Source organism: Macaca nemestrina, chromosome X (genome assembly GCF_043159975.1).
Source record: "Macaca nemestrina isolate mMacNem1 chromosome X, mMacNem.hap1, whole genome shotgun sequence".
Taxonomy (NCBI): Eukaryota; Metazoa; Chordata; class Mammalia; order Primates; family Cercopithecidae; genus Macaca; species Macaca nemestrina.
Genome location: NC_092145.1, coordinates 48,277,194 through 48,294,263, shown reverse-complemented (window position 1 = coordinate 48,294,263; position 17,070 = coordinate 48,277,194). Strand labels below are relative to the sequence as shown.

At 37.8% G+C, this 17,070-nt stretch overlaps 1 protein-coding gene and 1 pseudogene across 6 annotated transcripts in view; both read right to left on the bottom strand.

The window, feature by feature from the left end:
- Window positions 1-4,503: 4,503 nt before the first annotated feature.
- On the bottom strand, window positions 4,504-10,504 carry LOC139360639 (syncytin-1-like; annotated as a pseudogene).
- A 150-nt stretch (window positions 10,505-10,654) lies between these two features.
- LOC105490439 (RNA binding motif protein 41) overlaps window positions 10,655-17,070 on the bottom strand; it is a 54,536-nt gene continuing 48,120 nt past the window's right edge. For all 6 annotated transcript variants that reach the window (XM_024795618.2, XM_071088455.1, XM_011756048.3 and 3 more), the window contains one exon: window positions 10,655-15,739. In XM_024795618.2, the coding sequence (XP_024651386.2) occupies window positions 15,573-15,739 (167 nt within the window). In that variant the 3' untranslated portion in view covers window positions 10,655-15,572. The remainder of the gene's footprint in view (window positions 15,740-17,070) is intronic.

The window sequence follows — 17,070 nt, the reverse complement described above, 5'->3', positions numbered from 1 at the left end:
TGCAGTGGCATGATTATGGCTCACTGCAGCCTTGACCTCTCAGGCTCAAGCAATTCTCCCACCTTAGCCTCCCACAGGTGTGCACCACCACACCTGGCTCATTTTAAAATTTTTTATAGAAGTGGAGTCTCCCTGTGTTGCCCAGGCTGGTCTTAAACTCCTGGGCTCAAGTGATCCTCCTACCTCAGCTTCCTGAAGTGTTGGGATTACAGGCATGAACCACTTCATCCAGCTCTGGCTGCTTTTAAGTTTTCCTCTTTATCCTTGGTTCAGAAGTTGGACTATAATGTGCCTAAGTATGGTTTTCTTGTTTTTATCCTACTTTGGGTTTACTGAGATTACTGGATCTATGGGTTGAGGTCTGTCATTACTCTGGGGAAATTCTTTGAATAGTTTTTTTTTCTGCCTCATTCTCTTGCTCTTTTCCTTCTGAGATTTTAGTTACACTTATATTATACTGGCTGACAATCTCCTACATAACTCTCATGTTGTTTTCTCTTCTTTACATTATTTTTTCTCTATGTACTTCAATTGAATAGTTTCTATTCCACTGTCTTTGAGTTCACTGCTCTTCTGCTGTGTTCAGTCTACCGATAAACCCATTCAAGGAATTATTTTAAAGTGAAATACACAAACATAAAATTAATAAAGTATAAAATTCAGTGGCATTTAGTACCTTCACAGTGTTGTCCAACCACCACCTCTAGTTCCAAAAAATTTTCAGCACCCCTAAAGTAAACCCTATATCTGTTAAGTACTCACTCCCTATTCCCTTCTACCCATAGACCCTGGCAACCACCAATCTGCTTCCTGTCTCTATGGATTTATCTATACCGGCTATTTCATATAAGTGGAATAAAAAATATGTGACCTTTTGTGTCTGGCTTCTTTTATTTAGCATGTTTTTGGGGTACAGCCATGCTGCATCATGTATCAGTATATTCAACATCTGGATCACTAGTGGGTCTACTCATACTGACTGTTCTCATTTTGATTATAGGTCACATTTTCCTGTTTCTTCATATGTCTCATGATCTTTTGATATGCTTGTTTTGCAGCAGACAAGTCTATGCAAACCTTTCCCAAAGTCCAAGAAAGCTGAGAGGCTGAAGAAAGAGGCTGACAAATCCAGTTTCTTAGAAAGAAACATTTAACAGTGACTTATGAACAGAAGCCATGTCTGTCTCAGGTGGCGATGAGACAAGATGGTGGATTCCTGTGCCACTACCCCTTAGACCCAGAGTTTATATACCACTGGGGAGGGAGTGGTTCAGAAGGGCTATGTAGGACAGTTGAAGTATAATAATATCAAAGTTGTTTGACCTAAGGACAGGATTTATGGTTAAGAACCTGCTCTTAAACAAGGAACAATAGATAAACTGGAAATCTTGGAGGCCTTCCTGGAACAGGGGTTAATTGGAAGCCAGCATGGTGGATTAGCTTCCATGATGGAGTTGGTTTAGCCTCCAGAATAACGAAAATTGTGCAAAAGTGACTATAGATTCTGATATCAGTGATTTTTTTTTCCTCCTAGAGAGAGAAGACTCTTTTGTCAGGCAAATGGGTGAGGAGTAATCACTTCAAACCAATTAGAAACAGAGCTAGGTTGTCACAGGGTTGTGGGTTTAGTTCCACTCTGTCCTAACTGAAATTCTTGAGGGCAAAATCTGAAAATAGATTCTTCCCTTTTGGGAGATAATCTTTTCCATACCCAGACTTTGTCTCCTATAAATCATGAGACTGCAAGAGATTTATCTCTGACTTTCCAGCCCATCCTCTGAGGCTCCAGTGCTACTCCAGTGCGCAAGAAGAGTCAGTGGGGAGAAACCAAGGTGAAACCTGACTTCAAGTTTGAGGCTTCTCCAAATTCTGATCTTTCATGTCAGCTCATGAGGCTGTCAAAAGTTCTACTGCTTTTATCTCCTGAGCAGAGTCTCTCTGCCTATGGCAAAAAACAATTACCAGCCCATACCCAGACTCAGCAGATGCCCATGGAAGGAAAGTGGTCATTAATCTCCACTCACATAGAAAGGACTTCCCCCCACCCGCGCTCTCTCTCTCTTTCTCTCTCTCTCTCTCTCTCTGTATATATATACACACACACATACATATATACATATATTGTTATCACAGTAGGAGGGAGGTATGTTCCTATCTTCTATATCCTGCAGGGTTGCACTCCATTACATCAAGTAGAAATGGGCTTATGAGAATTGTATTAATTTTATTAATTCATTCAATTAATATTTATTGTTCACCTTCTATGTGTCAAGTACTGTTCTAAGCACTACAGTTGTTTCAATATTCTTACCTTTAGCAGTCATGTGAATAGTTGGATCATTTAGGGAGGTGTAACATTGGGAACGGAACCAGTTTTTGAATAGGAAGCGTATCAAGATTTCTGTTTTGGATGAGCTCAGTTTGACATGTGTATTAGGCATCTAAGTGGAAGTATCATGTAGGCAGCTAGATATACACGTAGATATACAAGACTAAAGTGTAACAGTAGCCAGGTGAAGAAAACATTTCAAGGAGGGAGTGATCAACTGTGTTGAATACTTCTGATAGGTTAAGCGGGGACAAAAAGACGGCCATTACATCTTTTGGCAACTGGTGGCCTTGAAGAGTTGTTTCAGTAAACTGGTAGGGCCAAAAGCCTCACTAAACTGAGTTACGGAGGAAAATTGGAGATAAAGAGGTTATACTAGGACAGGTGCCTGGATGACCTCAGCCAACCTAGTTCTTCCCACTCTTCCTCTTAGTTGAAGTGTGAAAAAAACTGAGCTATGTCTTTGTTTTGCAACATTTGTGCTCAGTGGGACAAGTGGCATCCAGAATATATAAATCCAGAGCAGAGCACTTTTGGGGTCACTCAGCTGTTGTGCAATGTAGGGTACGTGCAGACAAGACTCCAACCACCTTGGGCACTTTCCTGAGCCTTTGAGAGACCGGCTCACCCTGGATCCTAGGCTTCTGTTTATCCTTGCTGCCTATCTTTGGGTAGTAAGGCAGCTTTTCTTGACTTGTGCAAGTGTCCTGTCTTACTAGACTCATGCAGGTGGTAGAAATACTGGGGGTCCTTTTGCTCCTCGCAGCTGTTTTCATGTTATTGGAACTGCTGTTGCAATTGGGTCTACTCAAAGCCCCCGCCAGACTTGTGAGCCTTTACAAAGGTATAAACAACTCTGGATAAATTTTACTATTAAAGGGAGTATAGAAATGGGATGCCAGCTGGGAGGACATCAAGGGAGGGTTTTTGTAAAAACGATGAGATTGTATGATATACTTATATAAAACATGTTAGCATAGCAATGGTAAGTAAATTGTTATGCTTACTATTATTATCTCACTACAAGAATCATTTGAACTTTTCAAATAGTAGTCCATATAATGCTAGGACTTTTAGGATTCATATTCTGATTCTTTAAGTTTGGGCCAAAAAGGAAAGTTAAATTCTCAGAGAGAAAGTCAAAATCTTGAGTGTACTTGTGACTGATGACCCTACTCACTATGGACAAGCTTATTCCACCAGAGAACAGAAGACATCCATGGTTGCTCAGGTATTACAGGAGAAATATTTTTTGGCATGTAAGTTTTTCACTATAATTGTTTGAAGAGGGAAAGACTGTAAGAATTAGCTAATGTGTCAAGTGTATCTTCTCATTCACGAATTCAACAATTGTTTATTAAGCAACTATATGACACCATTCTAGATGCTTGAAACATGGCAACTAAAAAATATTTTTACTTTCTTGGAGGTCATATCCTTTGTTTGTTTGTTTGTTTGTTTTTGAGACAGAGTCTCACTCTTCACCCAGGCTGGAGTGCAGTGGTGCCATCTCAGCTCACTGCAGCCTCCACCTCCCGAGTTCAAGCGATTTACAGTTAATTTTTGTATTTTTAGTACATACAGAGTTTCACCATGTTGGCCAGGCTGGTCTGAAACTCCTGACCTCAAGTGATCCATACGCCTCAGCCTCCCAAAGTGCTGGGATTACAGGTGTGAGCCACTGCATCCGGCCTCTGGGAGGTCATATTTTAATAGGGGAATAGATAATCAAGTATGAAAATAATTGGTAAGATAATTTCACATAATGTTGAGTGGTATGAAGGATATACACAGGGTCATGAGACAGAAGGTGACTGAGAGGGGAGTTGGTGAAATTCTATATAAATAAGGTAGCCAAAGAAAGCTTTTCTAAGGGAAGTGACATTTGGCCTGATGAAGGAGGCAGCCATGTGTACATATGGGGTTGTGGGTTGGTGGGGGGCAACTTTCTAGGCAAAGGGAACAAAGATGCTAAGGTAAGGAGAAGCTTGACTTCTTAGAAAAGAAAGAATGCCAATATGTCTGCTGTATGTGTAAGGGCAGAGTAGTATGAGAAGAGGTCAGAGAGGTGGTCAATAGCCAGATCTGATATAGGGCTTTGTAGACTATGATAAGAAGTTTGCTCTTTTAAAAAATGTGGACAACACACATAACATAAAACTTACCATCTAGACAATTTTATTTTATTTTATTATTATTTTTTGCAGTTTCAATATTTAACAGAGTGAAAACAGAGCTCCCATACAAAGGGAGGGGACCCAAAGAGGATAGCCATTGCTGGCTCAAATGCCTGGGTTTATATCCTGATCATTGTCCCTCCCGCTGTGCTCTCAGGTGATAGATGATTGGCTATTTCTTTACCTCCTGTTTTTGCCTAATTAGCATTTTAGTGAGCTCTCTGATTGGTCAGGTGTGAGCTAAGTTGCAAGCCCCGTGTTTAAAGGTGGACGCAATCACCTTCCCAGCTAGGCTTAGGGATTCTTAGTCAGCCTGGGAAATCCAGCTAGTCCTGTCTCTTAGTCCCCCCCTCAACAGGAAAACCCAAGTGCTGTTGGGGAGGTTGGTTGATGACCGCTCTAACTGCTTCCTGCTGAACTGGGGCATAGTAGGGGTTGTGCAGTTGAGATTTCCTTGGGAGGGGTGCCTTCAAGGTCATTAACATCAGAGCATGGGCTAGCAGGCCAGTCCAGGGGTCCGCAGTAGATTTTAGTCACGGACGGCATCTGGGGCTCCATCTGAAGAACGATTTGTAGCTTTACAGCTTCGATTCTGGAAGAGACAAACTTAACAAGGAGGTTAAAGATACAGGGTCCAAAGAGGAGTAACAATATTATACCTGCTAGAGGTTCTAAGAAGGGGAGAATCCAGGGCATCCATTGGCTGAGGAGGTCCCAGGGTCCGGTGTTTTGAAGCTCCTCTGCTCCACATTGTATTTGATCTCCAATTTCTCTAACTTTCTCAGTGACGATTCCAGATTGATTAACATAACAGCATTCTTCCCCTAAAAATAAACAGGTTCCCCCTCTTTCAGCAGTTAGCAAGTCTAAAGCTCTTCGATTTTGAAGGACTACTGCTGCTAGGGGTTAAGTTGACCTTGCAAGGTGACCAGGGAGTTCGCAACCCGTTCCATGTCACCATTTAGTTCTTGAGATAATTTGTAGTAGAACTGAGTAGGGGTTGTGATACCACCAATGCCAGTACCTAGCCCACCTAGCACTCCTGCTCCGATAACAAAAGGAAGAATGGTACTCTTTTGTTGTGGGGCTTAGGAACGACATGACTGTATAAAACTTGTTCAGTGTAGATGGTCACAGGGGGCGCTAAGAATGGGAGGAAGCACATAGATTCTGAAGAGCCATTCAAACAATAGGCTGAGGTACCACAGACAAGAAATATTCCTGAGGGTAGGCAGACTATTCGTGTGGGAGGAGTTACCCACCTGATGCACTGGGAGTTGGTTGTGTCTATAGTATTGTTAAATTTTACACAGGTGAGGTTTGAGGTATGGGTTATTTCCAGATTGGAAACAAGAGGTCCTACTAAAACGGAAGTGGCATTTATTTCTGTGCTGAAGTTGTTCCATTGTTCAGGACAGGGATTGAAACGTACGGCCTGAAGTGCAGGGGGAGGCACATCCAACAGTTAGTAGGGTTTTGGGCCGAGACCTCATGGAGCCCAGTAAGGGTGGTATTAAACAGGTTCACCAGACGAGTATGGGTACAGAGGGTTTCATGTAGTTTTGAGAGATCTAGTCCTTTGTTGGGGCTAGGCGTGCTATGTACCCAGGTCAATTGGGAGAGTACTTCTTTTACATGTTTTTCTCTTGACTGATCTTGAACTCCACCCTCATCAGACATACCAGTATGGGTGAAGTAAGTCCAACAGACAGTGGCTCCAAGTCCTCCAGGACAATTAGGATTAATCGTTTTCCCTGTCCAATAATGAGTATTTGCTTGCATGCATGCAAAGAGTGGCAGAGTTATAGTAGTTGCGGGACATATGGGTGTGGGCAGTGAAGGTGGGGTTTCCCTTAGATAAACTCATATGATGGGGCATCAATATTTCCAGGAAGCCGCATTCTCCATAGAAACTCTTGGTAAGGGGAGCTACTGGTCATACAGCGGCATGGAGGGGGTGCAGTGAGAGTCAAAGGGGGTAAGATAACAGTAAAGAGAAAAATATGATAAGGGAGGGCCATGGGGATTTATGATTTTAATTACTTTCCTCACAGTTGTCTGACAGCCACAAGTCTCCTTTAGCAGTGAGTATGCTGTTCACATCATGAGATTCCACACAGCAAGATCTCTTCCCCGTATTATTTTAACTGCTTCAGATACTAAGACTGCTACTGCTGCCACTACCCGTAAATAATGAGGCCAACTCTTTGCCACCACATCAATTTCCTTACTCAGGTATGCCATGGATTGCAAGCTCATCCTTCGGGCCTGTGTAAGGACTCCTAGAGCTATTCCTATTTTTTTCTGTGACATATAAAGAAAAGTCTTGCCCCGTTGGCAAGCTTAACATTGGGGCTTGGGTTAGGGTCTTCTTTAGGGTCTGGAAAGCCGCTTCTGCTTTAGGTGTCCATCTTACTAAGTGAGTATTGGCTTTCTGAGTTTCCTTAATTAGTGTTTATAACGGTCTATTTCGCCGTACCCGGGAATCTATATTCGGCAGAAACCTGTTATGCCAAAGAACCCTCTTAGTTACTTTAGGGTTTTGGGATTAGGATAAGCCAGTATAGGCTGGATACATTCTTCACTCAGGGCCCTGGTACCTTTGGATAATTTTAGCCCTAAGTATTTAAACTGCTGTGAGCAGAGCTGAGTCTTTGGTTTGGAAACCTTGTAGCCACAGGTAGCGAGGAAATTTAAGAGCGCTTGGGTGGCTCGGTGGCACAAGGTTTCTGAACGGGCGGCTAAAAGTAACCATCTAGACAATTTTAAAGTGCACAACACATGGACACAGGTAGGAGAGCAACACACACTGGGGCCTGTGGGGTGGGAGTTGAGGGGAAAGGGGAGGAAGAGCATCAGGATAAATAGTTAATGCATGTGGGGGTTAATACCTAGGTGATGGGCTGATTAAGTGCAGCAAACCACCATGGCACATGTTTACCTATGTAACAAACCTGCACGTCCTGCATATGTATCCTGGAACTTAAAATTAAATTAAATTAAACAAACAATGAGGAAGTTCTCGTTTGACTGCCAACATGATATTTTATTGCACAGTTGTACCTAATTTTAAACCAATCAGTTCCCTATTGATGAAATTTTGTTTCCAGGTTTATGCTATTATAATGATGCAATGAGTATTCTTGTGCCTATCTCTTTGAACACATGTAAGTATTTCTACGTAATGGAGATCAAAAAGTAGATTTTCTAGATCTACATACTTAAAATTTTAATAGATACTGCCAAATGCCCTCCCCAAAGGTTATACTTATTTATACTCCCATCCAAAGTGTACAAGAGTGTCTATTTTCCATACCCTTGGCAACATTTAGTGTTATCAATCTTTATATCTGACACTCTGACAGGTTAAAAAATGGCAAATCAACATCTAGTGCCCAGATCTTGGTTTCTAAAAATCATTTCCCAATAAAAGGAAGTAGGAATCAATGCAGAAATGATTAATTCCAGTGCTAGGGTAGGGAAAAAACAAAATGAGCCTGGAACACCTTGTGGTGCCACAAAACAAGGAAGTGGGCAGAAAATGGGAAATGTTTAAGAATAGAGGGGCCAACCTGAAGGAGCTCCTAATGGCCAAAGGTAGAAGAATTTGAGCAACAAAACAATGACAATATTAGGTTATAAGCCATAGAGTAAAATAAACATCCATGCTGATATAAATACATGAGAAAATAAGCAGGAGATGGGACATCTTCCTTAAAGAATTTCAATATAGAGAGTGAAAAAAAAAAGAAAATCACTGCTGTTGTCTGAATGTGCCTCCCCAAATTCATATGCTGAAACTTAATCATCAGTGTGATCAATGTGATAGTATTAAGAGGCAGGTCTCTAGGAGATGATTAAGTCATGAGGGTAGAGCCCTCATGATTGGGATCAATGACATCATAAAAAGGGATTTGCCCTTTTTACCCTTCTGTACCTTCTGCCATAAAAGGGAGCAGTGTTCTTCCCCTCTGGAGGATGCAGCAACAAAGTGGAAGGAGAGAATAGCCTTCAGCAGACACATTTTGGAAGGAGAGAATAGCCTTCAACAGACACTGAACCTGCCAGCACCTTGATCTTGGACTTCCTAGCTTCCAGAACTGTGAGAAATAAGTATCTGTTCTTTAAAAATTACCCTGCCTCCATTTTTTGTTGTTGTTATAGTAGCACAAACAGACTAAGACAATCCCCACTAGGTAAACACTACCTTAATAATTGCTGCTATCAAGAACCATTGATGAATGCTAAAATTAGTGGGCAAAAGTATGATGGGAAATAGAATATCTGAACAGTCTCAATGCATCATCCAGAATATATTTAGTAATTGTGAAGAGGAAAACTGTAACTTTACAGTAAAGAAATCCAGCAAACACCCCTTTAACCAAATGATCAAGGTTAACATCACCAGTATTAAAAATTATCATCAAATACGTCCTGATATAATGCACTAAAAAGGGCTAAAAATCACTTTGGTGGCATTCTCACCAAAAACACAAAACATGAAAAAACATCAGACAGACCCTCATTAGGGACATTATACAATATAACTGACCAGTACTCTTTAAAATTGTCATGGTCATCAAAGACAGACTGAGAACTGTCACAAATAGGAACAGAATAAGGAGATAACAAAATGCAATGTGGGATCCTAGATTTGATCCTTGATCAGGAAAGGACATTAATGGGACAACTGGCAAAATTCAAATAAGGTCTAATATAGTTAATAGTGTTGTATCAATATTAGTTTCCTGATTTTGATAATTGCACTACAGTTAAGTAAGATGTTAGCATTAGTTGAGTGAGGATATATGAGAACTCTCTCACTATTTTTACAACTTTTCTATAAATCCAAAAGGCTTTTTGAAAATGAGAGCCCACTGTCTTAATTTGCATTACTACTCTGAGCATTTGTCTTAGTTTATTGGTCATTTATATTTTCTTTTCAACAAATTTCCTTTTCCCACTTTTTTATTGGATTTGTTTTGTATACTAAAAAGTTATATACATTGTACACTAAGAAATTAGCTCCTTGTATGGGATAAATATATTTTCCAGCTTGTCTTTTTATTTTTTAAAATGGTGGCCTTATATGTATATGTGTATACAAATTTTTTCCTTTCTTTTTTTTAGAGACAGTCTTGCTATGTTGCCCAGTCTGCTCTTGAACTCCCAGCATCAAGTGATCCTCCCACCTTGGCCTCCCAAAGTGTTGGGATTACTCGCATGAGCCACTGTGCCTGGCCTATGGATGTTTCTAACTGATGATTTCTGCTGACCTGTGGACAGAAAATAAGAAAAGTAGCAAAGTGGCTTTAAGTTTTCAACTGTAAACAAAAGACCACAGAATAAAAACACTACTTAATAGAAATGACTGTCTCTCCAAGTTTTTCTTTCCTCCATAAAAATAACATTTATTTAAAAAAAGTACACACAGTAAAATTCATCCTTTTTAGTGTATAAGCCTATGGGTTTTGACAAATGCATACACTTACATAACTACAATTAAGACACAGAAAATTTCAATTATTAAGACAAATTCCTTGTGCTACCACTTTGTAGTCAAGGAGCATTCCAACCTTAACCCCTGACATCCATTGAAGTTTTTTCTCCATTCCTATTGTTTTGCTTTTTGAGAAAATAATATGAATGAAATCAAACAGTAAGTAGCCTTTTGAGTTTGGCTTCTTTTACTTAGTAAAATGCATTTAAGATTCATCCAAGTGGTTGCATGTATATTTCATTAGTTTTTATTGCTGAGTAGGATTCCATTGCATGGATATACTACAGTTTATCTATGCACCAGCTGAAGGATATCCTTCATTTTTATGTTCCTCAGTTGCAGTGGTCTGTAGGTCTAGTAAAAAGCAGAGGTGAGATTTTCTACCTAATAGGAAACAGTTCCTTCTAAAAAGTCCAGCTTAGAAGTATGCCCCTGGTAACATGCATCAGAGGCTATATCAGGATAATTTATTCCTTGTCACTTAACTATGTCTGAAATTGGACTGTTAATCCTAAGTGAGCAGTATATCAAAGGAATAGGAGTTTGTCCTGAGTATAGTCAGATGATATCCCCAGAGTAGGCCTGAAAAATATTCTGGAAGCCATGCCATTGGCAGAATATTTTTTTTTTAAATTTCTTTTTAGTTAAAAAAAAAAAAAAAACACTGAAAAAAGTAAAAATCACCCCAAAATGACACCACTTTAAAAATTTTACAAAGTAAAAGTCCTCCTTCAGCCTATTCAATCCCACTTCCAAAGGTTTACAACTTTCTATGTCTATTTCCCAGCTTTTTCGTAAATTTATTCAGAAATATTTATATACATACATATGATACATAAATGAATGCTTTTGCATAAAAATGTATTTGTACTATACATATTTCTGCATCTTGTTTTTTAACTTAATACACAACCTTGGACATGAGTATAGGTCATAATATATTCATAGATACACTTCACTATTTTAATGGCTGCATAGTATTGTACTAAATAAACGTACCATAAGTTATTTACCCATTTTCCTACTGATGGACATCCCTACTTTCGTGAGTTTCATTGAGATATAATTCATAAACCACACAATTCACCCATTTAAAGTGTACAATTCCTGGTTTTTAGTATATTCAGAGTTGTGAAATCACCACCATGACCAATTTTAGAACACTTTCATCAACCTCTAAAGAAACTTCATACACTTCAGCTGTTACCTCCAGCCCTTCCCATTCCCCCCAACTCTGTGCTAGCCCTAAGCAACCACTAATCCACTTTCTATCTCTATGTATTTGCCAATTCTAGACACTACATATAAATAGTATCATATAACATGTAGTCTTTTGTGACTGGCTTCTTGCACTGAGCATATTCTGAGTTCTTCCATGTTGTAGTATGTGTCAGAAGTGTTCACCACTCTTCTACTTTTTGAAAGAGTTTGTGAAGAATTTGTATTAATTTTTCATTAAAAGTTTTGTAGAATTCATTTAAGAAGCTATTTCAGCCAGGGCTCTTCTTTGTGGGTATCTTTTAAAAAACTCATTTAACCTATTTACCTGATATAGGTTTATTCAAGTTTTCTACTTCTGAGTTGGTTTTGGCAGTTTGTGTCTTCCTAGGAATTTGTACACTTCATCTATGATAATTTATTGACATAAAATTAATCATAATATGCTTTCATAATCTTTTTTATTTCTACAAGTTCAGTTGAAATGTTCTCTCCTTCATTTCTGATTTTAGTAATTTGATTCTTCTTTTTTCTTGCTCAGTCTAGCAGAAGGTGTGTCAGTTTTATTGATCTTTTTATAGAATCAACTTTTGGTTTCATTGATTTTTCTCTAGTTTTTTTTTACTCTATTTCATTTATACTCATCTAATCTTTTGTATTTCCTTCTTTCTCCTGGCTCTAGGTTTAGTTTGCTCTTCTTTTTCCAGGGTCTTAAAGTGTAAAATGAGGTTAGTGCTATGGTCTTTCTTCTTTTTTTATTTTTTTTGAGACAGAGTCCCGCTCCGTTGCCCAGGCTGGAGTGCAGTGGCGCAATCTTGGCTCACTGCAAGCTCCACCTCCCAGGTTCATGCCATTCTCCTGCCTCAGCCTCCCGAGTAGCTGGGACTACAGGTGCCCACCACCACACGCGGCTAATTTTTTGTATTTTTAGTAGAGGCGGGGTTTCACCGTGTTATCCAGGATGGTCTAGATCTCCTGACCTCGTGATCCGCCTGCCTTGGCCTCCCAAAGTGCTGGGATTACAGGCGTGAGCCACCGTGCCCGGCCTTTCTTCTTAAGTATAGGCATTTACACCTATACACTTCCCTGTAAACACTGCTTTAGCTGCATCTTGTAAGTTTTGGTGTGTTGTGTCTTCATTATCATTCATCTCAAAGAATTTTGTAATTTCCCTTATGATTTTTTTTGACACAGTTTTTTTTTCTTCTTTTTTTTTGGTAATGACAGGGTCTTGATGGGTTGCCCAGGCTGGTTTTGAATTCCTGGTCTCAAGGGATCCAAGGCATCCTCCCACTTCGGCCTGCCAAAGTGCTGAGATTCCAGGTGTGAACTACTGCACCCAGCCAGTCACTTACAAGTATGTCTGATTTCCACATATTTGTGAGTTTCCCAACTTTCCGTTGTTTTCTAACTTTGTCCCATGTGGTCAGAGGACACGCTTTGCATGATTTCAGTCCCCTTATATTTATTAAGGCTTGTTTTATGTTTTAACTTATGGCCTACTTTGGAGATGTTTCATATGCACTTGAGAAGAATATGTATTCTGATGTTGGGTGGAAAGTTATATAGATGTCTTTAAGGTCAATTTGCCTTACAATGTTGTTCAAGTCTTCTATTTCCTAGTTTATGTTCTGTCTAGGTGCTCTATTATTGAAAAAGGGGTAATGAATATTCCAACTCTTTTTATGGACTTACCTATTTCTTCTTTCCTTTCAGTTTTCGCTTCATGTATTTTGGGCTGTACCGTTAGGTGCATATATATTTATAGTTGTTACATCTTCCTGATGGATTGACCCTTTTATCATTGTAACATTTTACTCTATCTCCAGTAATTTTTTTTAAAAGTCTATTTTGTCTGGTATTAGAATAGCCACTCCAGCTTTCTTATGGCTGTTGTCTGTGTGATATATTTGTTTTCCATCCTTTTACTTTTAATCTATCTTCTAATCTAAAGTGTGTCTCCAATAGATGGCACGAAGTTGAATCAGACTTGTTTCTGACATCTCTGCCTTTTATAGTATTGTTTAATCCATGCACATTTATTGTTATTTTGATACAGGAAGATTCATGACTGCCATTTTATTGTTTTTGATATGCCTCAAGTTTTTTGCTTCTCCATTCCTTCTCTTGCACTGAGTATTTCATAATGTGATATTTATATTTCTTTAATAATATTTTTGATTTTTAAAAGTTATTTCCTTAGTGGTTGCTCTAGGGCTTACCATACACATCTTGACTAAACTGAATAGGCTTCAGGTAAGTACTAACTTAATTCCAATGTAACAACCCTATTCCTATATAAACCCATCCCCTGCTTTGTGGTATTATTGTTATACAGGTTATTTCTATACATTATAAACCCAACACACATTATTTTAATTACTTAATATAATTTTACATCTTTAAAAGAAGCTGAGAGAAGAATAAGTGTATGTTTATAGTTTTTTTATATTAAACTTCTTATTTCCTATTTCACATTCTCTCCATTTGTTACTGTGGATTTGTGTTACTATCTGGAGTCAGTTCTTTAGTACAAGACAGTTTTGCTTCCATTCAGCTTCTTCGTCCTGTTATTGGCAAATATATTATATTTTATATGTTATAGGCCAAACAGTGCAACTATATACATATTGTTTTATACAATTGTTTTTTACATTAGTTAAGAGAAAAAAGAAAAATGCATAGATTGTTTCTGATAATTACATAATTATTTTTGCCTGTGCTCTTTTTCTGCATGTGTGTAGATTCAGATTACTGTCTGAGTTCACTTGCTTTCAGCCTGAAGAACTTCCTTTTGTATTTCCAGTAAGTCAGGTCTGCCAGCAACAAATTCTCTTGGTTTTTGATTATGAGAGATGTTTTATTTCACCTTCATTTTTGAAAAACAGTTTTATTGTATATAGGATTATTGGTTGACAGTTATTTTCTCTGAACACTTTGAATGTGTTATTCCACTGCCACTGCTACTGTTTCTGAGGGAAAGTCAACTGTTAATTTTATTTGGGTTCCTTGGTAAGTGATGGCTCATTTTTCTCGTATTGCTGCCAAGATTTTCTTTTTGTTTTTGGGTTTTAGCATTTTTCTTATGATGTATCTGTTTGTAATTTCTTTTTCTTCTGGGATGTATAGGTTAATGTCTCTCATCAAATTGGGGGTATTTAGAGCCATTATTTCTTAGAATATTTTTCTGCTCCTTCTTTTCTCTTCCTTTTTTCCTATACTCCTATTAGAAATATGTAGGAATGCTTAATGGTGTCACACGGGTTCTATACTCTTGTTTAATTTTATTCATTTTTTTTCTTTCTGTTCTTCAGCCTGGATAATATCTCAGTTCATCTTCACAACCCATTGAGGTAAGTAGCATTATTATCCTTACTTTATAGATGAAAAATGGGAGGCTCAGATTAAGTGACTTGCCAAGGTCACACAATGTTAAGTGTGGCTGTACAGGTCTGACTCCAATTTGTACTACTTCCTCTCTGCATAGTCTTTTTATTTTCCAGCAACCATAAACAAACAACTGGGGGATTTGTGACTGGCATCCTCTTTTCTAGAGAACTCTTTCTTTCCATTTCCCTTTGGTATTCTTTGCTAGTATGTTCCTCTTCTAAAATTCATATGCCTAATATTTAACATATATTAGACACTTAATCAATGTTTATTGCTTTGAATTCAATGGCTACTCAATGGTTGGTAGCTTAAATGGCTATGAGAACAACAACATTTTGATCTAAAATATTTCACTAGAAAAATATATAGCTTTTTGAAGACTGATAACTTGTGGAGGAAGCATTCATTAAATATGTCCACTGACTTATGAAACTACCTACTATTACTGCTGATAGTTCTGACTTAATAGCATTTGTTGATGCTTAGGCCTGGGGTCCTGCTCTTTTATTTACTAGGTGGATGAAATATGGACAAATGGCCTCTAGTAAATAAATATTTCAACATTTAATTAGTTTTTTGTTTCTGTATATAGGAAGCAGTCTAAGAAAGAATGTTATCTCTAGAGACAAATATTGAGGACCCCAGAAAAATTATAAAGATTTTAAAAAATCCTTAGGAATAATCCCTTTTAATTTATCCTGAGAAAATAATACTCTTTGCACTCTACCCTTCATATTCAGCATATCATCTGTCCTATATAGTCTTCAATTATATAAAAGAAAATGTTTTCTACCAGTTCTCTCCAAAAGCTGAAAGGGGTTGTCCTAATTACTTTTTTTCCCCTCCCTCAGTTAGTTTTTCCTCTTCAACTCCAAACAAACTGGTGTCTATACATAAATCCTAGATCCAAGATTCCAATTCAAGAAAGACCATCCAGGACCCACAATCTATATATATTCTAGCTACCACTGATTTCTGTAGTGCTACCTGTAGCACATGATATGAGAGAAGTCGCTTGGAGATTTGACCGTTGCTTTTTGTTCTTTCCAAACTCTATCACCAATATTTTCCCACGTAGTTTATATCCATTTACTAGATGCAATGCTTGCCATGCTATCTCCTTATCTAAAAGAGAAAGAAAAAATTTCAATTTACATAGGACTGAACAATTCAATTCTATTCCAGGTCTAGTTTAGGTTATTTTGCCTTGGAGTTAAATGTAAGCTATAAGGCCATATAGTCATTTGATTTTTATCATTTTTTCTATAATCTCCCATTTGCATTATTCAGCAAAATTAAATTAATGACTAAAAATAATAATAATAATAATAATAATAACTCAAAATGGGTGTTTGAGGGTGTCTCCTAATTCAAAGAAATAAGTAGAGAAACAAAAATATAGGTAGTGTGCTAAAGAAGTCTAAGCTATTAGTAATTATATATAAGCCTCTACCTTAGGTAACAGATTATAGGTATTATTAGAATCAATCATTTTCAAAATGAGTAACGCAAAAAAAGTTATGTTATTGAGAGCACTTTGCTACTTCTATTTTTTTTTTTCAGTGGGAGAGTGGTTCTGGGCCACCTTATTGGGATAAATAAGTATAAGAACCCTTGTAGGCATATGGAAGGTTGAAATGTGAGAATATATACATATGCCAGGAGTATTCAACTTATGGGTCTAAGAGTCTGGATGTAAGAAATAAGGAAGGGATGATTTATGGCCAGGAGTTTGTGGAATCATAAGTAGACAAGTAGACTGACCAATTTTGTTTCATATATATATGTACTACAAATTTTTTTAAGTGTATAGCTTTCAAGATTAGTAAAACAGCTATACATTTTAAAGTATTTGCTTTAAAAGCCTTTTTATTATGTATTTTTTCAATTAATACATCGTATTATGTGGGGCGCCCATAAACTTGTTTTTAAATTTAAAAGGGGTTCTTACACTTGACAAGACTGAAAACCACAGTTACAGAGCATTTAGAAACTTTCAGTATGATAGGAAAGATGACACAAGACTGTATGAAAACAATGGAGGGGAGTTTGGCAGTACTCATGTGTAAAACCACTTGCCTACATATAGATTAATAGGCTATTTAGAAATGACGATACTTTAGGGACAATGAGAGGTACAATGAAGGCTACAAAGCCTTCCCCCAAAACAACATATTATCTGGTCTGTCACAGAAACTGAAATTCTTATATTATTCTTCCCGTTGGATTAGAAGCTATGCATTAATTAATATGCAAATAATAATTAGAAGACTGTATCATCATCTACTAATTATGAATAAGTAATAAATTAGTATATTAGCTTGTGCTCACTTAGTCCTAAAGGAACAGTGCATAAGGCAAGTACATGTGTTCTGATCAGAATACTAATACACTAATTAATGAGTAATCTAATTATAACTTGGACCAGAAATACTGTTGTCAGTAAAGGGAGTACA